The 21,120-nt window shown below is 36.1% G+C and overlaps 4 protein-coding genes and 1 long non-coding RNA gene across 8 annotated transcripts in view; 2 read left to right on the top strand and 3 right to left on the bottom strand.

Annotated features, from left to right (window-relative positions):
* The window catches only part of LOC126634628 (ankyrin repeat-containing protein ITN1-like), a 62,125-nt gene extending 57,781 nt beyond the window's left edge, over nucleotides 1-4,344 (top strand). The window contains exons 7-8 of one of the 2 annotated variants that reach the window (XM_050305163.1): nucleotides 24-430; nucleotides 3,540-4,344. In XM_050305163.1, coding sequence (XP_050161120.1) covers nucleotides 35-430; nucleotides 3,540-4,199 — 1,056 coding nt within the window. In that variant the 5' untranslated portion in view covers nucleotides 24-34 and the 3' untranslated portion in view covers nucleotides 4,200-4,344. Of the gene's footprint in view, nucleotides 1-23; nucleotides 431-3,539 lie in introns of those variants that run through there. The other variant, XM_050305162.1, reaches the window with a different exon arrangement.
* Nucleotides 4,345-4,519: 175 nt separating this feature from the next.
* On the bottom strand, nucleotides 4,520-6,274 carry LOC126634636 (uncharacterized). Of its 3 annotated transcripts, none has more exons than XR_007627403.1 (4): nucleotides 5,709-6,273; nucleotides 5,393-5,617; nucleotides 4,847-5,295; nucleotides 4,520-4,753 (listed from the first exon to the last, which is right to left on the bottom strand). It is a non-coding gene; the product is annotated as an uncharacterized LOC126634636 (long non-coding RNA). The 3 variants fall into 3 exon arrangements; XR_007627404.1 differs by having other exon boundaries at nucleotides 5,393-5,610; XR_007627402.1 differs by having other exon boundaries at nucleotides 5,393-6,274.
* A 2,326-nt stretch (nucleotides 6,275-8,600) lies between these two features.
* LOC126634626 (uncharacterized) lies at nucleotides 8,601-12,618 on the top strand. The gene is made up of 6 exons (XM_050305159.1): nucleotides 8,601-9,452; nucleotides 9,579-9,711; nucleotides 10,213-10,316; nucleotides 10,450-10,621; nucleotides 10,738-10,869; nucleotides 11,097-12,618. Exons 1-6 carry the CDS (start codon nucleotides 9,412-9,414, stop codon nucleotides 12,300-12,302), a joined length of 1,788 nt encoding a protein of 595 aa, XP_050161116.1. The 5' UTR covers nucleotides 8,601-9,411; the 3' UTR covers nucleotides 12,303-12,618.
* Nucleotides 12,619-15,085: 2,467 nt separating this feature from the next.
* LOC126634635 (LOB domain-containing protein 40) lies at nucleotides 15,086-16,598 on the bottom strand. Its single transcript, XM_050305168.1, has 2 exons — nucleotides 16,179-16,598; nucleotides 15,086-16,062 (listed from the first exon to the last, which is right to left on the bottom strand). Exons 1-2 carry the CDS (start codon nucleotides 16,366-16,368, stop codon nucleotides 15,908-15,910), a joined length of 345 nt encoding a protein of 114 aa, XP_050161125.1. The 5' UTR covers nucleotides 16,369-16,598; the 3' UTR covers nucleotides 15,086-15,907.
* Nucleotides 15,335-15,891, bottom strand: LOC126582617 (LOB domain-containing protein 41-like). Its single transcript, XM_050246776.1, has 2 exons — nucleotides 15,786-15,891; nucleotides 15,335-15,723 (listed from the first exon to the last, which is right to left on the bottom strand). Exons 1-2 carry the CDS (start codon nucleotides 15,889-15,891, stop codon nucleotides 15,335-15,337), a joined length of 495 nt encoding a protein of 164 aa, XP_050102733.1.
* Nucleotides 16,599-21,120: the final 4,522 nt, after the last annotated feature.

The following is a 21,120-nucleotide window of genomic DNA, read 5'->3' as shown; positions in this document are numbered from 1 at the left end:
TGCTGTTTCCATTTTTAACCTAGGTGTCAAGCGTATGTATGAAATGAAATTGGTCCATGACCGAACCCGAGAATTTTTATGTTTAATGAGTAGACACATTACGTGTGTGACGGCGAAGCAATATTCGTTCCTGCAAACAGCAATCTTCCGAGCTATGGAACAAGGACTAGTTGAGTTCATTGATCATCTATTTGAGGCTAATCCAGGCCTTGAGATACAAGATGGAAAAGGCAAAGCAGTGTTGGAATATGCCGTGGAATGTCGTCAAGCAAAAATTTATAACCTTCTGTATGGGATGCTGAGGGAAAGTGATAGAACTTGGGCTTTGAGTTGTAATAGTATTCTACATTCAGCGGCGAATCTATCTGGGAACCTTAATCATATTCAGGGTGCAGCGCTGCAAATGCAAAGCGAACTGCAATGGTTCAAGGTTAGTCTTAATTTCTCACTGCATATGCATGAGATAAATTATTCTCACCCAACATGTATATATGGCCATGGCTCTACTTGCCAGCTAACAAGTCTAACCCAATACCAACTGACAGCGAGTGAAGCTAGCGGTCTAATTACTTTTGATATAACACATAAATACTTTAAACTGAAAAGCAGAGAAAACTGCATCTTCTATTATAGTATTAAGAGAGAATAGCTATTGTTAAATTCATTATACATGGGCATAATGAATTGTCCATAGCCTACATGTACAACTACGGTTCTACTTTACAAGCCTAAGGGAGGACGATTAGAATGTGATGAGCATCAAACTCAAAATTAACACAAAATGTCCTCAAAAAGAGCCATAGACCAATCATAAGTTTTTTTTTTCTAATTATATAAAACATGTATAAATACAATAAAACCTCTATATAGTCATAGTGTTTAGTGTTTGGGACCAAAACAATTTTATAGCTATAGGGGGGTTATTACTTAATAGAGATTTTTTTTTTTTGACTTAGTTATCCTTAATGAAGTTTGTGTGTACAAAAAGAACCACATTAATAGTAGTGGAACATGCCGGTTTGCAAGATGTAACGTTGGAAGTAAGACATCTAATCTCTTAGTGAAATTTGTATGCTATTTTACAATATTTACAGGTTAGTTAGGGTACCCATTAAAACAAGGGTATCATCAATATCCCTTAATAGAAACGATGATTTTATAATTAATGCAATTATGTTCACACATAAGATCCTACCTTGACAATGTAATAAAACAGAAAAACCAACTTTGTTACAATAATAAATGATATTGTGTTAATAACTATAACCTTACAATTATTATGTAAGACTGCACTATAAACTTTGATGATTATAGTGTAACTATATAGTTTTTGTAATTTAGCTGAATGTTGACGTTATATTTTATTATTGTTAAACATGGAAGTAAATAGCTCAAAAGTCAATAACAATGATGGATAATTTCACATCTTTTAGATTTTTATTGGAATTAATGGTAGGTGATCTGTAGGATATAATTATAAAATAAAATATGTTTGAAAACACAAAGCTTCGCATATTTTTAGGGCTTTTTTTTGTAGGGTTTAGGGCTGGTTTGGTATTGCTGTGCTTTGAAAAAAAACTGCTGTGAGAATAAGCGGCTGTGCTGTGAGAATAAGCGGCTGTGAAATAAAGCCAGTAGAGTGTTTGGTAAACTTTTTTGTGAAAGTGCTTTTGGAAAAAAAAGTAGGATGATAGTGTGTCTTTTCATTAAAGGAGCACTGTAGCTCCGTGTGCTTTGAAAAAACTGGCTTTTTTTCAAAGCAACAAATAGCAGCTTCAGCTTTTCCTTTGATTTTCAGCTTATTCTCACAGCAGCTTCCAAAATAAGCCTTTTTTTTTCAGTTTACCAAACACAAAAATGACCCTCAGCTTTTTTTCACAGTGACTTTTTTTAAAATTACCTCAATCCCAAACGGGGCCTTAGAGTAGAATTGTATTTATATAACCCAAAACTCTATATTTTCACTAAAACACACGGTTACAATATTTACATATACAAAACCTAATTTTATAATGAAAGAAATATACATAATCTTTTTCCTACTAAAATAGGGACTCTCGAAAGATCTCCTAGAATCCCTACAATTTAACTCATGCCAATATTTTTTTTTAACAAACAATATTATTTACACTAAGAGGGGAGGAGATGGTCCTTAGTGTAGATAATATCGATTGTTAAAAAAAAAAAAAAAAAAAAAAGGAGAGGGGGTGGAGGATTAGCCTCTAGGCTAACAGAACCTAGGCTGTGAAAATCATCTGACCTTTTACGATGGGTTACGGTTTCTGACTTAGGGCTCCCCAAATATGATAATTTCTTTGCTTGGTCACTGGACACCCCTGATCTACAGTAACCCATGGCTTTGATAGCGACACAAGCCATGAAACATCGTTTGGCCGTCGCAACTATCGCTATTGCGCATGCTTTTCAGTAGTTTTATGAGACAGTTGTTCAGACATGCGCTTCAATAAACTACTAAACTTTTACTTGCTAGCAGCAAAATGAGAAAAGGTCAAAAATAGGAAAAAAAAAAAATCCTAAGATGCCTGGTTTTATTTCTACTAACCTCCATGTACCTCTTAAATGGTTGTAGTTGGTAAGTTTTTATTTATTGAAATGTAGGAGGCAGGGCCGGTCTAGAGATTTTTGAGGCCCGGGACGACGTAAAAAAAAATGCCCTAACTTCATGTAAGAAAATTATTTATTTTCACACATAAGATATCGAAAAAATTATACTTAGAAAAACACTTCAAACTCAATAATTTAGAAACACAGAAAGACTAATTTATTTTGTATTGAGAGAGGGAAACAAAAAAACTGCGGGCTTACAAGTAGATAGATGATGAGTTTTGTTTTCCATTTGAACTTTGAATGTGTTTTTGAATAAATCGTGAGGTGTTTTTTTTTCTTATTTACTAAACTTGTCAATACTGGACTAAAAAATAATGATGTTTTCGAATCTTTAATTAATATGTATTATTAATGAGTGGGTACTAAATTAAACATTTTGATGACACGTCATATAATTTGCAAATTTGGTCTACGTATTATTCTTTGTTGAAGATTAGACTTGAATTAAAACGAATATTTAAAAATAACAACCCACATAGCTACTAGATAGTAACTAAAAATAAATTACCAACCAAACAAAAATTTGTAAAAATTGAAAAGAATAAACATGCACATAGCATTTCGAACTTAGGACCACTTGTTAATTTTAAACAACAAAAATCATTGTTTCTAATTAAACTTTTTGATCCTTTAACAAAATTTTCTAAATTTATACTCTTATAAAAAAAATTTGTAAAAAAAGGAAAGTAAATAAGCACACATGGTGTTTTGAACCCAAGACCTCCTTGTTATTTTCAAATGACAAATCACCACTTCTAGTTAAATTTATGTGTCTTTGAATCAAATTTTATAAATTTATACTCTTATAAAAACATATGTAAATATACCACCCTAATAATTTTGGTGCCCCTAATTTTTTTGGGCCCTGGACGGTTGCCCCTCCTGCACTGGGCCTGGGCCGGCCCTGGTAGGAGGTGGAGAGCATTGTACCTATCATTGTCCCTGGATTGATAAATTATACTGATCGCATGACAGCTCGAGCATTATTTACCAAGAACCACAAAGAATTGGTGGAGGAGGGTGAGAAATCGATGAAAGCGACTGCAACTTCTTGTACAGTTGTAGGTGCTTTAATTGTTACAATGATGTTTGCTGCATCATTTACAGTTCCTGGAGGAAGCACACAAGACAAAGGCTATCCCACATATTTGGGTAAAAAGTTGTTCATGGTTTTTATAATGTCAGATTCTATATCGCTATTTTTTTCCACAACTTCAGTAATGATATTTTTAGGGTTGCTCACATCGCGTTATTCCGAAGAATACTTCCTCGTATCTTTACCCACAAAAATGATACTAGGCCTTTTCACCCTTTTTTTCTCTATCGCCGCTATGATGATGGCCTTCTCTTCTGCCCTAATCCTTATGCTTGACAAACAATCATGGATCGTTATCCCAGTTATTCTTCTTGCGACTCTTCCAATAGCCTCATTTGTGTGGATGCAATTTCCCCTCCTTCGTGACACATGCATTTATACTTATGGACCAGGAAAGTTTGACAAAAAAAAAGAAACGTTGAATTTAAATTCTTCGTGCCATGTAATTTTATGTATTTTTTTCCTCTTGATGTAATATGTGTGATGTTTATCTTTGGTTGATTTTGTTCATTGTACGAAGTGATTAATAAGATCCAGTTACCTCTTAGCTAATTTACTGGTGTTTTTGTTGTAATTGTTGGAAGAGAAATTAGTCATGATCTGTATTTATTTTTTAGAAATTGAATAACTAATTATTAATCGAACTCTTCTTACGGTAGACTCGCACTCGCATATTCTTCTGTTTAGAGTGTAGAACTGTTTGACAAGTCAAAGAGCTAGACTATGAGCTTGCGCTCGTACTAGTTGGAGCTCTTAACAAAATAGCAAGAAGAAATGAAATATCAGAAAGAGAGATGAGAGAGAAACGAGAGAGTTTCTGCATTTAACTGTGTATAGAGCTAGAAATTTAAGACAATGGGGTCAAAGAGTTAGCACCATGATCATCATTATAACACGAAACAAGTAAAGCAACGGAAAATAATCAACAACAGAGTCGGCTGATTAGAAGTTGGGCATACCAAGCATACATAGCCTCCAAAATGTTATAAGATGCCCACACTCTACTCCCATAAGAAAGAACGGAGCTACCTGTAACTCAGAAAAGTTGAGCTTCCATTACTAATCACCCAAAGCAAGCAACTTCGAATTCAAACGCTGCCTTAATGTTTTGTTTGCCATTACCTTGAGGGTCATGGATGGCTCTCCTGAATTAAGCTGAAATAAAAGAATGAGCATTGGATACAAATGAAGCCCCCCCTGAAACAAAGAAAATAGTGGCCGAAAGGGAAACAACAAGGACCTTTGATAGATTGAATTGGAGACAAATGAAGCACCCAAAATCAAAAGTCCGATTTGGGAAATCTTGAGAAAATGATGAAATGATTGAATTGGTTAAGATCAGATGTTTTTTTATAAGCTAAAATTAAAATAGGGAAAATGTGGGAAAAGTGAATGAGAGTAGCAGTAGACTAGTAGTCACCTAAAGTTGATTCCTTTGGCAAAGCAAGAGGAAAGGAAGAAGAGCGACCCTAAACCAAACCAAATGCTCGACCTTTCAACATCTCTCCACATAATCAGATCAGTCATGAGCTGCCCGATTCGATCAAGATTACCCTGATACTCATCATTGACTGCAAAACCAAACAGCGAAAACACAAGAACCTGAGAAACATGTAAAGACCAAAGAACGAAAAAAAGAAAAGAGAGCAATTTCCAATTGGGACTTACTTGATAATGTACTTGGGGATGGCAAACTGAGAACCAAGTCCAGCTTTTCCTTCTTGGACCGCCTTTTTCTTGGCTTCACAACCTCCTCCACCAAGCCCAAGACTTTCTCTTCTCAAGTCTCATTCTCCGACCACCTCCGCGACCTCCGGTTCCTCGGCGAGGCACCCAGTAGGCCCACCTGTGAGCCTCAGCTTTTGCACTCACTGCAAACCTCATCCCTTTGCTCTTCCCACCCCTCTTTCACTCAGATTCTCCCCTCCCCAAATTTAAAAACCCAAACAAATAAATAATGAAATTTTAGACAAGAGAAGCTTACCAGAGGAAGGACGTCGAGCCGAGAGAACGCGACCTGGAGAACAAGAGAGATCGCTGGAAGGAAGGATGGCTTCTTTCAGATCTGGTGTGGACTGGGTTCTGAGAAAAGTGGCGAGACTGATAGCGTGAGAAAGGTTTTTTTTTAAAAGGGATAAGGTACAAATCTATTGGCACTGCTTGTGGGCATTGACATTGTTCCAACTGGGTGAATTATAAAGCTTCCTGTTCTTATCTTCGTTGGCTTGGTTTCCCAGGGAAGCGAACCAAGTACTGATTGCGTGGCCTCGCTACACTTGAGTCATCATACTCCAACCCCCCTCGTGTTTATTCTCTCGACGGCCTGCCTTCTCCACCGCCTTGCTAATGTGACAAGGATTGCTGGTTTTTGTTCTGGTTTAATTCTCTCGACGGCCTGCCCTCTCCACCGCCTTCTCCACCTCCAATATCGTTGATGTTGGCGGTGGGCCTAAAAGTTTATAATTACATCAAAACAGATTATTCATTCGATACGTCCTAATTTACTGGTTTCAAATTTGCTTCCTTACGTCGAGATTTCGAAAATACGCTAGCTCTCTAGCTTCAGGTATTGGATGACTGGGCTTTCAAAAAACACACGTATTGGGCCCGATTTAACAGAACTTTTCTCTACGTGTGTGTTTTTTTGTTCGAAAAATTTGAGTGTTATTAAAAGGTTTTTATCTGATTATCTATTTAATAAAATAGAACGACAATTGTTTTATATCAACCTGTAAACTATCGACGCAAATGCCGGTCAACCGTCACTGTTTTCGACCGGGAGCTTCCTCGTTATTTGAACTCTTGAAAGTGCGTACAACTGTAATAGTAATACGTAGGAGCATCTTCTTAGCCTTTTTTTTAATGTTATTTTGAGTCCATCTTCAAGTCTTTTCTAATTGCTTATTTTTGGTTATTGTAAATGTATTATTGTTTGCCTTATAAACCAGAAGATCGTTATCACCAGCGCAACATGGCCTGGGGGCTTTATCACACTATCACAAAAAAATATTGATGACATTATAAGTTCATTTTATATATTAAATTATAGAGCTAACTACATTTTACACAAGTTTGAGATGATTTTTAAATTTGGCCATGAGGTTTCAATCTTCACTAAATTGATGACATGGTTAACATGATACCCGTAACTAGTATGACATGTAAGCCACATTTACACCATATAACGCAAAAAACTCATCAATTTAATGGATAATTATACGTTCAAATATACAAAAGTTGTGTCACTTAGTACTACGGTCTAGTGGTATTCCTCTCCACTTGCAAGTGAGAGGTCTTAAGTTCGATTCTTGCTAAAGGCGAATTTGAACCACATTATTGCAAACCGATTGTAAGGCTTAACCCATCCCTCAACTCCCTAGTATAAGTAATATCGTTTCTTCAAAAAATATATATATAAATATATAAAAATTATAAATTGATATAATTTTAAAATATCAGATGCAATGTGAAATACTTAAAACCTTACCCAGTATCTTAAAAATCATCTCAACCTAAAGAGTGTAAATGTAGTTAGCACTAAATTATATTTTATCCATTTCTCGAGTAAAATTCTTTATAATATTTAACAAGGCCCTCCACGGAATGGATGATAGTTGTGTTGGAAAAGGATTCTCTGCTGAGCATATGCTCAGGATCCTGCTGAGCAGGACACGAGGACTGTTGGATGAAAATCCAACGGCTATAAAAAGGTGGATCCCTTTAAAGTTATAATAATTGTAACCGTTGGATTTTCATCCAACGGTCCTCGTGTCCTGCTCAGCAGGATCCTGAGCATATGCTCAGGAGAGAATCCTTTTCCAGTTGTGTTGTGCAAATTCGGATCCTAGCCGGATCTTCTTTGTGAGGATTTTGAGAATCTATGAATCATATTCGTTCATCGTACATTGTACGGTGAGAAATTATTTTAAATATTTTTATTTAAAATTAAATACAAACAGTATTTGATAAAAATTGACCACACAATATACGATGAATAGACATAATTTATGAATCTCCAAGATCCTCATAAAAAAAATCCGAAGAGGATCCTGTTGGGTGTTGTGCCACCGCGCGGTGTGCACTAATGATTAGCAAAACAATAAGCCCTATAAAAGAATGTTGTGAGAGTCAGCAAGCCACCTTTTTGGTTTTCTTATAAATTGAGCATCATCGTTCATCATTGGAGCTTTGCCTTTATCCGCCACGCCATGCTTGCTCCCCACACTCAACCCTGCAGTTTATTGCATGCCATGTCTCATGTATGCAGCATACCCCTGTGGCATCAGTTGGTCACCAGCTCAATATTTACACATAAATTACTAGTTTAGAGAGAGACACAGAGGTGGGTTTGATTACCTATTCCTAGAAAACAACCAACCACGCAGCCATTTTGTGCATTTGTTTTGGTGAAGCAGCTTCTGTGTTTGCATATTATTTTTCTTTTTCACCTTTATCCGACAAGGAGGGGAATGAGCAGATGGGGTCCAATGTCAATGCGTGTGTGTTAAGGTTGTGTGCAAAGTACAATAACGTCCAACTTATACAAATTACAAAGGTCAGTTGATATGCACAAACTACACCAACCATACCAATCTTTTCGGCTCAACAATGTTTATGTTGTGTGCAAAGTACAATAACGTCCAACTTATACAAATTACAAAGGTCAGTTGATATGCACAAACTACACCAACCATACCAATCTTTTCGGCTCAACAATGTTTATGAGTAATACGTATTCCCATTGTACTTTTTATTCGTGATTACAGGATTTCTCTTGTTCTTTCAGAAAAGAAAAAGAAAAACTCACACTTGTGTCATTTTATTTCTATGTTTTAATTTTTTTCTAACGATATTCTATTTTATTGGAGAGTCATTAAACACCTACCACTCAAAAGAGCACAATTTCATTACACAATAATTTCAACATCATCTAAAATTAGGAATCTTGATGCCTATATAAACTTTCTGCTACCAAAGTTTCTGTTACCAGTTTTCGTCCGATTCGTTTTTTTATCCCGTGTTTATATAGCTCTTGTGTTTTTGTGATTTTTCCACTATCTAATTGATTCATGACCACGTACTTCTGGGTTTTAGGAGCCGGCTGACTTCATTCTGATGAACTTTTAGAGATATTTATGATTTGGCTTGATCAACAATTTCTTCATTGTCTCCTCCTGGAGTCATCAAATATCATCATTATCCAATCTTCTTTTCCCAGATTATCTCTTCAATGATAAAGAATGAGCCTTTTTCCTTTTCAACACAATTATCAAATTATATGTAGAACCGGACCTTCGCAAAAAAAAAAAAAAACAACCCCATGTCCTGTTGCTCTAATCTCTATTAACGAGGGTTTCCAGAGTGGCCTCACAAGTGTCCCAAACGACTTGTAGTAGCGGGAGCAGTTTTTCAAGGAGACCAACAACTGTCTCGTGCCTCCACAATCTCTCTCTCCTCTCTCCCACTCTCTTTCTCTCTCTAAACCTTTTCAAACCCACTCCTAAGTATGAAGTGATCAACCCAACTGTCATATGGTGGTTACTAGTTCTTCAACTTCTCTCCTTCACATTTTCTCTCTTTCCCATATTCCTCAAAGCTTCAGCTGCAAATGATGCTGGTTTTCCTTGCTACCATTTTTTGTTCTTTCACCTTCAAAACAACCCAAAATTTATTCCGCAACTGTAGACATGTTCGACATCTTATTCGGGTGGCGAAAGGCTTCGAAGTGGTAACTTAATTCAATGCAATCTTTGAAGCTGTTTCTTTTGTTGGAAATGTATCATAGCTTTATCTTTTATAAAACCAAACTCATTGTATTGTTTTGTTATGTGTGTGCTTGTTTTTTGGGTTGCAGCAAGAGGCTGATCAAAGAGGTGCACTGCCGGCTCAAGTTGCTGAAAAACAAGAGGCAAGCAATTGTTAGGCAACTACGTCAAGACGTGGCGGAGCTGATCAAACACGGTCACGAAGACAAAGCCTTCAACAGGGTATGAATGTAACAGTAGAAATCCCGTGACATCTTCTCTGCTTTTCTAATTTTAATTCGTCATGAATATTCTAGTTAATTAATTATTTCGTAGTACATATAGTTGGTTGAACTAATTTGGCACCTGGGTCTGTTCACATTTCTCAACTTTTGGTTGAGAAAGTTGAGTGGTTAAAACTTAAAAGTACAACCACCAGAAAGCATGTGTTCGTTGCAATTTCTTAATATTATTGTGCTGCCAACAATTCCGTGTGCCTCTGGGGTTTTTTTTTTTTTACCTTTTTTTTACCTTTTTTTCTCGTTGATTTTAATTCTCTAATTTTTTTTGCGTTTGCCATACTAAATTCAATTTTATGTTTTTTGATTTGGGATATTGTGCTTCCCCCAAAGCACTTTTGGGTGACAAAAGTGGTGCGGTTAAACCAAAGTGCTACCAAGAACAATTTGAGTATCTCAAACTACTATCAACACTTTTTGAACTTTGGGCCATTTTATTTTTCAGGTTGAGCAGATAATCAAAGACGAATCCGTAGTGGCATTGTTTGAAGTGTTGGACAATTTCTGTGAATTCATCCTCATCCACCTTCCTTACATCCGCAGACACAAGTATGCCTTGATCTGAATTTTTTCTATCTTGCTCCCAAGTTTTTTTTGTTTTCCTCATTTGATCTTAAGTAATTCGTTTTCCTCATTTGATCTGAAGTAATTCTGTTTGTGCTGCAATTTGGTGGTTTTTCAGGGACTGCCCAAATGACATAAATGAAGCAGTTTCAAGTCTTATTTATGCTTCTGCAAGATGTGGGGATCTGCCTGAGCTTAGGGGGATCAGGAAGCTATTCGGAGAACGTTACGGGCAGAAATTCACAATGAGTGCTCTTGAACTACTCCCTGGGAATCTTGTGAGCCGTGAGGTACGATGTCAAGTTTTACGATTTTGCAACAAATTTTTTAAGGGGTGTTTCTGTTGATCTCATAAGGTTATTGGAAGTTATACATGAGTGTGAACTAACAAAATCCAAAACTACAGGTAATAGAGAAACTCTCCCAAAAGTCAGTAACAGATGATATGAAGCATATATTGGTCAGTGAAATAGCAAGAAATTACTGCATCAAACCACAGGTTTTAGCTATTGAGTACCATTCAGAATGGCAACAAAAGGTAGTTACTCATTACATACTTCAATAAATATGTCTAGAACATTTATGCTATTATATATCTTTTATAAACAACAACAACAAAGCCTTATCTCACTAAGTGGAGTTGGCTGTATGAATCCTAGAACGCCACTGTGCTTGGTTTTGTGCATATCCGTTAGCTCCCAGTACTCCATGTCTTTTATCATACTTGAAATTAAAATATTAGTCCTTTTGTTCAATGCATATTAGGTGAAGGAAATTAGTGGACATCAAGTACTGGATGCAGATTATTATGGACGAACCAAAACATCTAGAATGCAAGTTTTAAATGTCGAGGAAATGGAAAGAGAAGCCGTAGATGCTGATTCTAATGTATATAGAACTTCTGCTAGTTCTTCATTAGTTATGCCACTGATTGAAGGGAATTTTTCTGAAGTTGGTTCTCCAAATATATCAACTCCGGGCACTGAAGAAAGTCGGAGCAGTACTTCTGGTAGCACAAGTCACGCTAGAACAAGAGATGGAGATATTGTGATTTACCTTGATGACATAGAAGAGGTTCAGTTTTCTACAACAAGAGATGCAGACTCCCAGGACCAAAGACTCTTCAAGTTCAAAGGTATCGCACCGAAGAGGGAGAATCTTGAAAGCAGTTATGATCTCACTTATGTGGAATGTTATGAGACTTGGAGTGAGAATTGCGAGTCAAAAAGCCCAAGGAGATCAAGTTGGAAGGGAAGTGGCAAAAGACCGAGGAAGAGATCGATTTCTCAGGAAAACCAATGCTTTAAGGATAATGAATATCTAAATTACTATGGCAGAAAGCATCTGAAAAATCAAAGTAATTGTGGATTTGATACTAAGGGATTAAGCTGTGGCTGCAGCCTGGGAAATCCATGTTATGTTTGCACTCGGAACGACGAAAATATTTCTTGTGAAGTTCAACCGTGGAAGCAAAAGAGAGGGATTACAGCTAGGGTTGGATTTCCAACTTATGGACATGGACAATTGAACAGGGGAATCGAATGGCCTGCAGTGCGTCCAGAGCCAATGAGGAGGAAGAGTTATGACAATGAAGCTATGATGTATAACGTTTTCACGTATCCGGATCATCAGCATCCCACTATGCAAAACAAAGTGCTCAAAGGAAGAGTGGAGGAATCGAATTTTCGATGCAGGCGTGCCTCATATAGTTCCACATCTCCACATGTGACTAATTCTTGGAGTGCAAGAAAAGAGACAGTACCTCCTTATTCCAGAGCCGTGACAATGCCGCCCGAAAGAGCTAAGGACAATCACAAAGATGACTTCCGACGATCTTATTCCGACGCCTTCCAGTATCCTACTCATGTCCACCCTAAGCTGCCTGACTATGATGATATAGCAGCTAAATTCATGGCACTGAAGAAAGAGCGTCTGCAAAATAAGCCTCGTTGCAACAACCAGAAAATTTAGCTTAAAACAAAGTAGTCTGCACTATATAGGATCACTAGCTTTGTAATCTTTCAATTCAATTTCACATTTCAAGTCTTTTCAGGATTTCTGATTTTAAATTTCCATGTAATAGAGAGTCCAAGACAATGTCTAGAACAACTTGTTCTCATCATTCATTTTAGTTGGTTATTTTATAGCGATATAACTAGGTTACCCTAAGAAGAAAGGGAAATGTTTAAAGTTTAAACCCGGGACCCAGTTTATTTGATATAAATTTTTGTTTGATTGTTTTGAGTCCCAAGCGTGGGCTGGTGGCTTAATCCAAGAATTTAGTGTACGTTTGTTTCACCGGATTATCCTTATCCGCTTTTCATCAAATTTAAATGATTATTTAGCGCTATCCTCCACCTACTCCAAAGTTACACCAAACATGGGACAAAGTTACGTCCATGCCAAATCAATCCAAGCTTCTTGCTAGAATTTTGATAGTGCAGACGGCAGACCAGATCTTATGACAAACTCATCAATTCTGGTATTCGTTTTTCACATAATTTTCATGAAGAACTTCACAGTTTAGACACAGATGTTTATAAAAAAACAAAACAAGCAAAAGAACAGGGTTAAATATAACCGTGTTCCCTAAAATACTCTGATTCCTCAGTTGAGGTTAAATTTTGTAGCCCTCCGGTATGGTCATTGTCGCACTCTAGTCCTCCTCCGTCATTTTAATTTTTACTCCGTTTGTTTTGGGTTCAGTGGCCAATTCTTACGAAAATTGTGGTATTTCACTAAATCCATAAATTTTCAACATATAATTCAATCAAATAGTTGTCAAAGAAATTAAGAGCATGTTTGGTACTCTATTTGAATCCAACTTTTTAAACTCAAAAACAATTTTCAAGTTTTAGGCCTTAAAAACTTGTTTGGTATGACTATTTTTAAAAACTGAACTCAAGACTAATTAAAAAATATAACATATTCTCAAAAAACAAAAAAAAGTAAGTTTTTAGGGTTTTTAAACTTAAACTCACTTATTTCTTTTCTCTCCCTTCTCCCCTCACTCCAAATCTATCTCTCTTTTATTCTCTCTCTCACCCTTCTCTTTCTTTTTTTTACCTTTTTCGTCTCTCCTTCAATCCGCTCTCTTCATTCTCTCGGTTCTTTTTCTCGCTCCCCTTCCTTTCTATCTCTTCCGATCCTCTCACTTCTTTCTCTTTCCTCCATTTATCTCTTACTTTATTTCCTCCTCTATCCTCTTTCTCTCTCAGACCCCCTTTTTTTGGATCTCTTTATCCAGTTTAAGTTGTAAGATTTAGAATTTTTAAATCGCAAACCAAACAAGTTTTTTAGTCTTAAAGAAAATTGTTTTCAAGAAAAATTCTTAAGAAATGTTTTGAGAAATTATAAAAAAAAGTTAAATAGGATACCAAACAAACCCTAAACAATTCAAGGAGTGTTATACTTATACAACAAATCCAAAGGCCCTTAAGCAGCGAAGTGTGCAGAGTATTGAAATATTATGCCACTTAAACGAAAGCAAACCCAAAAGGCAAACAAATAGGAAAGTACAAAATTAAACAATTCAAGGAGTGTTATAATTAACACAAACACACACACACAACAAAACACTTCACAACTTGCAAAAGTTAACAATACTTAGGCCTTCCACGGTAGTTTAATGAGTGTGATGCCTATATATGTGGATTAGACACTGTAAGTTGAATTCGTATTGTACTGTTATCACAGTAGTGTGAGTTGATAAAGTGACTTTTTATATATTACATTGTTTATCTCTTTATCTCTCTTAATTATCGTATATTGTATATGCATCACACTCGTAAGTTCCATATATTAAACTCAAAAATAAGAGTAGCACTCATATTTTGCGGCCCACAGTAGAAGTTTGATACTTGTATTATTAGCATCACGTTCGATTTTTCGATCCACTGTGGAATGCCATAGTGCCATTTCCACTGTAGTAAAAGGAAATTGAAAAGCCATTGACTTGGATTTAAGGCTTTAAATTGCAAAATATTCCATGCTCCAGAGTACTGTAGTCTCACCGTCCGAGTACTTCTATGCCAACTCACCTCATATATTTCCCAACCACCTCAAAGACATTAACAAAAAGATTTACCAAATTACACCAATGGTAACAGGTAAATAGATACATTACGAGAACTTGTATAAAACGAGTACACTAGCGTGTCCACAAAACAAATTTTTCTCCCTATCAACGCTCAAAATAACTCAAAAGGAAACATACAAGGAGCCTGCAAAATTTGACTAATAATAGATTAAAAGGGGAGAAGATAAAGATAAGCGTCCATTCTAAGGTAATCCTTATCCTTAATATTTGTTTTATAGGGCAACTAGATAATCCTTATCCTTAATTTTGGCAAAACAACCCCACAAAACCAGACAAAAGTCTCTTGCATGCGCAATGCCACATGTCCAAAGGAAATGGCGTTTCTCTGACAAACCAACCTTGTACTTTACAATACTACACTACTATTCATGCGGCTACGGTTTGAAATTTTCTTCAATATATTTTCGTGAAAATATCTAAAAAATTAAAGATAAATATGAAAAAAAAAAAAGAGATGAAGTCTGAATTTCCATCTATTGGATAAACTTCTAATTTGAAGCTAAAATCAATAAATTTTCGTATATTCACATATCGATTAAATATCGAAGAATATCTACCGATGATATTTCAATTATTGCTTGTAACAGGCTTCTCTGGATAAAAGCGTAATTCTTAGTTAAGACGTTATCCTTTTATCGGTAAAATATAAAAAAATAAAAAAAATATTTTGATATTTTGTCCCTCTGTTCATTTACCATCTTGTATATGCAAGTTCAAGGTTCCAACCGCATTTGTACATCTGATTTCACCTTCACAAAGGGTAAAAAAGTCAAAAACCGAAACTTCGAAACTAAAAACAACTCTGAACAAAAGCAAGGGTCTTGATCTCTTCAAAGCTAAACAAACGAGCCGATCTGAGTCGTCAAAACTGAACCATTTTTTACTTTTACTTTTTCCCCACCGCTCAGGCCACGAAATCGAGCCCCAGCTCCATTTTACACGCGCCGTCGCCAGCCGATGATAAGCTGCCGAATTCAGCCTCAATTCTTCTCTTCTTCACCGGAACGACGTGGTGGGCCCGTGATGGCGGCTCCAACCCAAGCGTCAGCTCTAAAGCTAGCTCCCCATCCTGAACCGGCTCCCTCCGCTTGCGAGCCGATTCTGGCTCGGCTCGGGAAAAGAGTTCAGCCTCAGCCGTCTCGGACGAAATCATGCTCTCCGATTCCTTGCTGTCGCCGTCCACGTTGGCAGCCACCTCGGACTGGTGACTCAGCGACGACTCGTGACTCGTCGATCGGTTAAACTCGTTCCCACAGCACCCGGTACAACTCGGCTTGGCCGAGTCATCAGCTCCTGAGCCACAGCCCGACCCAGAACCGGAGCCTACTTTGTTGGTCTTGGGCTTGACAACGGACCGCTTGAACCGGTACCGAGTCTTAACCTTCTGAGGATCGTTGGACGCGGCCGAGTTCTCGTCCTTGGACACATGGCGAATGTCGTAGGCCTTGAGAGGCGGGCCATGCCCGTCCGCCGCCGCTTAGGAAGTAATCGGCGTAATCGGCTGGCCTTTCAGCACGGCTTCAACGGCGGCTTGGCAGAGCTGCCAGCTCCCGGACCACAACAACCCGACCGACCCGTAAATCGGGTTCACAATCCGTCCGCATGCCTCGTATAGCAAAGACCGAAAGATCGCTGTAAATCCAAAACCAAAAGCTATTAGTCCCAAGTCTTCTGTTTGTTTCTCGGGAAAAACAAAATGCCGGAAAGTACATGCAACCGGAAAAAAGCAAAAGAAAAAGAGAACTAACCAGGGCGGAGATGTTCGGGGCCGGCGTTGACGAGGTTCATGAGTCCGGCGCGGCCGTAGAACTTGGCGAGGAAAACGGTGGCGTTTGCTTGGGCTTCCGGGCTCTTAATCCACTGCAGGCAAGGCCGGATGCTGCAATTTTCGCTGCAGCCCTTTCGGAGTATTCGGCATCCATTACAGCTCATCCGCATTTTCGCTTTCTTCTTCTTCAAAACGGAGAGATGGGCTTTTCTGGGTATTTAGAGAGAGAAAGTTGGGAATTTTAGAGAGAGGAAGTGATGGTTTTGGGTTTAGGATTTTGGAGAAGAAATGGGAGAGAGTGGTGGGTATTTAAGTGGGGGTGCGTGGTGGGGTTTACGGGTTGAGCTGCTGGGTTTACTCTTTTTCTCTCTCTGCCCACTGGCTTGCGGGGACGCAGCTGTTTTTTCAATTTTTGTTGTGTGCAAAGCAAGACACTGGTTTCCATTTTCAAGAAGGGTTGGCCTTCAACCCACCCTTTCATCTCTCTCTCCTATCCCTTAAATTAAGGACTCGTTTAAAAATATTTTTAAATAGCTAAACGTTTTTTTGATAAAAATATTTTTAGAATTAATTTTTAATAAATTATTAATTAACTTGAAAAAATATTTAAAATGTTTTTTAGATGCTTTTTATATAAATTTTTCTCTAGAAGCACTTTCAATTTTTATTTCAGTACTCCCAATCGAATCTAAATCATTTACAAAGTTATTATATTTTAATCCTTTTATTATTGTTTAATCCATTGTACTAATTTCCTCCATGACTCTCGTTTTCAGAGCGTGAAACGTACTCCCAGTTAGTGGGAGCCCCTTGCTTGGATGAGTTTCAACAAGTTGGGAAAACCATTTTATTTTTTCTTCAAGAATTGGAAGTAAAATTTTTTTTTTTTTAAGGAAATCATGAATTAAACAAAACATCATGGATGCATTAGTATTATATAGTGTAATAGTATTTTTCTTCACTAATAAACGAAAAATTTTAATAGTCAATTTATATAAATAGTGAATTCAATGTGTTGTACATGGTGAAGTTTAATTTACATCTCAACTTGATACCCTTTTATAAATAGTGAATTCTAAATTTAAGACATTTGAAAATTCTTTTTGAAATAACTGAAAATATTTTTGAAACAAATCCTAAGTCTTTAGTAAAACTCCAAGTAAATTTCAGAAAGCATTTGAAATACTTAAATGTTTTGAAACCAATATCAATTTTTTCAAAAACACTTTTAATTATTTTAAAAGTATTTCTGAAAGAGCTATTTGAAAAATCAGGTCACTTTTCATATTCTAAATGATGATAAAATTACATTGACATAATTCAAAAATCTTGAGTTTGAATTGCTCTATATTACAAGGAACTTGTGTATGAATTCAAAAAGATTACAATTGCAATGGCGAGGGTAAGATGGTAAATCGACAACAGAGGCTCCAAAGGAGATGCAAGTGGGGGAAAAGGGTGGATAGGCATGCAGATAGGTACAAAACCAGAGAGAGGAAGAGAGCGGCGCGTGGCAGTCACGTTGAAGTGTCAGAGTGCGGTCGAATCGCCACATATCAGTGATGTGGGGTGCTTAATTATTTAAAAAAACAGGAGTATAAAAACACAGAAAAGAGCTCCTGGTTTTCGGGAGGTCGTACTGGTTTCGGGGAAAACCAGGTGAGGGGAGAAAAAACAGGGTGTCGGTTTCCGGTTTTGTACGGGACTGTGGGCGCCCTGCAAAATACGTGACCTATTCGCCAACGGTTTTGGAGGGCTCTCTCGCTCGCGATTTACACACTCAAATTAGTATTTAATTAATTTTTTTAATATTTGGCCTTATTTTTTTATTTATTTTTTGTTTATTAAATTAAAATATGATGCTTATCCTGTAAGGCAGGACCCGGACGTCCTAGTTGGATTATTTTACGTTGACACCGCCAACACCTACGTCCAAACACTACGCCACACGCAACTCCAATTTTATGGGTTTATTTTCATTTTCTTTTTATTTTCTTTTACCAACAATCTATCAGTTTAACATTTTAAATTACAAGTTGTCGCATATTTTCAAGATCTATAGAAAATCTTACCATAAATGTTCTTAACTAATCTTGTAATGATTCAGCTATTTTTTCTTACTGTTTAACTTTTATCTTAAAATGATTTGGTCTGATTTTACGAGAATTTATGATTGTGTCATATCGCAACAATCAACGTATTACTATCAAGTCATTAATATAATAACACTAATTCATTTTTTATGAGTGAGTTTTTAGGTGTGAGCATCATACCGCGTAGTATTTCGATGTCACTTGTATTCAAACAATAGTTGATAAAACTACACAATAGTTTGATTATAACACCTAAAGATCTTATTGATTTTATGTCTATATACTTTCATATTTATTAATTGGTACTATTGACATTCCAATAAAGTCGTCATACTCATCTCTAGTGAAAATAAGGAGTGAGGAGTACATGATAATTACTTTGTAGTGCTAATAAAAAAAATTATCTATTAAGAGAACATCTCAAATCATATTCTCTATTTCAAAGTTAAACGTTCATGAAAAAGACTTGAAAATTATCTTGGAAGCTTTATGTAAAAATTTAATCCAACCATACTTCCCAGTATAGTAAGTCATAGACTTTTAATGAGTTCACTGATGTTAAAACACTCAAATACTGATAAGGAATAACTCGGAGATCGGAGATCTTTTTTAATCTCTTCTAAGTTTAAGAGTTCTCGAAGGTTTATAGGGAGCTTATTCAAAGAGAGCATTGGATATGTTATTATTTTGTAAGAGTAATCTGACGTTTAAAATAACAAAGAAGATGAACTTCTAGTCAACTTCAATAGCAAGCTTTTCCGTTCTTGCAAAAACAATATGTTCTACTTGCAATAAGTTTAAGTTCAATAACGAGTTAGTTTTTTTGTGAGAGTAGTATTCACAATATGTTCTACTTACAATAAGTTTAAGTTCAATATATAGACCAAAAATCATATGATTCTCCTATTAGAATTCACATAGATCACCAAAATTGTCTCCTTATCAAATTATAAGTGGTAAAAACAAGTTTACATACCAAGTCCGATTTCTTACAAATTAAGAAAGTAATTTGCTTTTCTTAAGACTTTTATGCACCAATTTGAATTAGCTGATTATAACAATCACTTTCATACTCATATATATTCTTTTTTCTTTTTGTCGTATCATACTCATATTCTTATATATGTTCATTAGCTAAAGAGATGCTTGTGAAAATTTAATTTTTCTAGGGGCATTGCTTCTGAAATAAAAGAATTCATACGTTCTTGTCTTTGTTGTCAATCGTAAATTAACATGAGTGCATAAATAACTTACTATAAAAGAGAAGAATAAAATCATATCGTGATTGACCTTCATGTAATTCCTATTTAGAAGGGAATCAGCAAATTTTCCAATTTTTAGGAATGTACTATATGATCAATTTTTGCAGGCAATGAGGTAAAGGACAAAGTTAGTTGAAATTTAGCCATTAGCCAACCCTCCTTGAATGTGGATTTATCTTAATTCTTGCTCATTCTTATACACCTCGCACTAACCACTAATGCATGTGGACTCTTTTCTTTGCTTTTCTTTCTTCAAGAGTCAGTAATTTCGTAATGCAATAGAGATGCAGTGGTACCAAATAAAGAAATTAAATAGTTGTTGTTTTCTTTGTTTAGTATTACCAAAAACATGAGGTGAAATGCATGTATGCATCAGATGATGTTTTATTGCAATGGGTGAAAATAATAATACTTATGCACTCCGGTACGAGTTCGATGCTCACCGATCTTCCTCCCTTTCAACTTTTAACAATTTAATCTATTATTGGTATTATTGGTAAAAAAAAAAAAAAAAAAAAAAAAAAAAAGCATGTAAGCGTAAAGAGTGTAGTCCTATCCATTTTTTATCCTTCCTAATTTCTTTCAATTGCACGCTATCAGTGGGCGGCTACAAAAAATTCAAGAAAAAAAATAAACTTAATTTAATGAGATTCCTCGGTGCCAATTTCATTTGGTTGAAAATTTATTGACCTTCTTTTTAATTTACCTCCCAGATTGAACACAAGTTTTGTATCTGTTGTTTTTTTTTTAATGTTTAATGCGATTTTTTTTTTCAATTTATTTATAAAATTTTCTTTAAAAATTATTTCTCAAACGTAGAAAATTGTAAAAATATAATAATCTTTAGAAGGTGTTAATGTGTTATTGTAATTAAACTTATTTTTAATTGGAAAATACACTCGTGAATCTTTTGGAAGGCTGATCGATCGGTTACATGCACAAGTTTCCAAAGTTGTGGATACCTAATCATATACGGTCATATATCACGGGGAACCGACATAGTTGCACAGCAGCCTCGGTCCCGGTTTTTAGGAGGCTCAAAATACCATTACCACCTTTTACATAATCTGTGTCCTGCCTCCTCCTTTTGTTGAAAACAATGGGGACAATATATACTTATTCTTAAAAGCAAAAGGTTTGGTGAATGCAAACCCTGCTAATTTGGAAATTTATCTTGTTCTCATCGAAAAATGTTTGCGCTTTGCAACATATCCATTAATTAAGACTCGGACTATGATTATGAATTCACTAATGTTAGGAAATACGACATTTTTGTACTATGTATATATTAGTATCATATAATGCGTTTATCGTCGGTAATGAATGTACATATTATGTTTATTAATAATTATAACTCGTTGATTAGGAATGGGCAACAGTTATGACGGGCGGGTAACCGCGATTATTTTCCCATAACCGTTTATGCTCATACCCGCGTAACCGTTTACCCGTTGGGTAATTGCCTAAACGGTTATACCCATACCCATAACCGCATACTCATTTAACCGTGATCGTTTAATACCCGTTTACCCATTTATCCTTTTTAACCCGTTTATCTTTTTTTTTT

This window comes from Malus sylvestris, chromosome 9, assembly GCF_916048215.2.
Source record: "Malus sylvestris chromosome 9, drMalSylv7.2, whole genome shotgun sequence".
Lineage (NCBI taxonomy): Eukaryota > Viridiplantae > Streptophyta > Magnoliopsida > Rosales > Rosaceae > Malus > Malus sylvestris.
The sequence above is the reverse complement of the archived record's forward strand: the minus strand, read 5'-3'. Positions and strand labels throughout refer to the sequence as shown.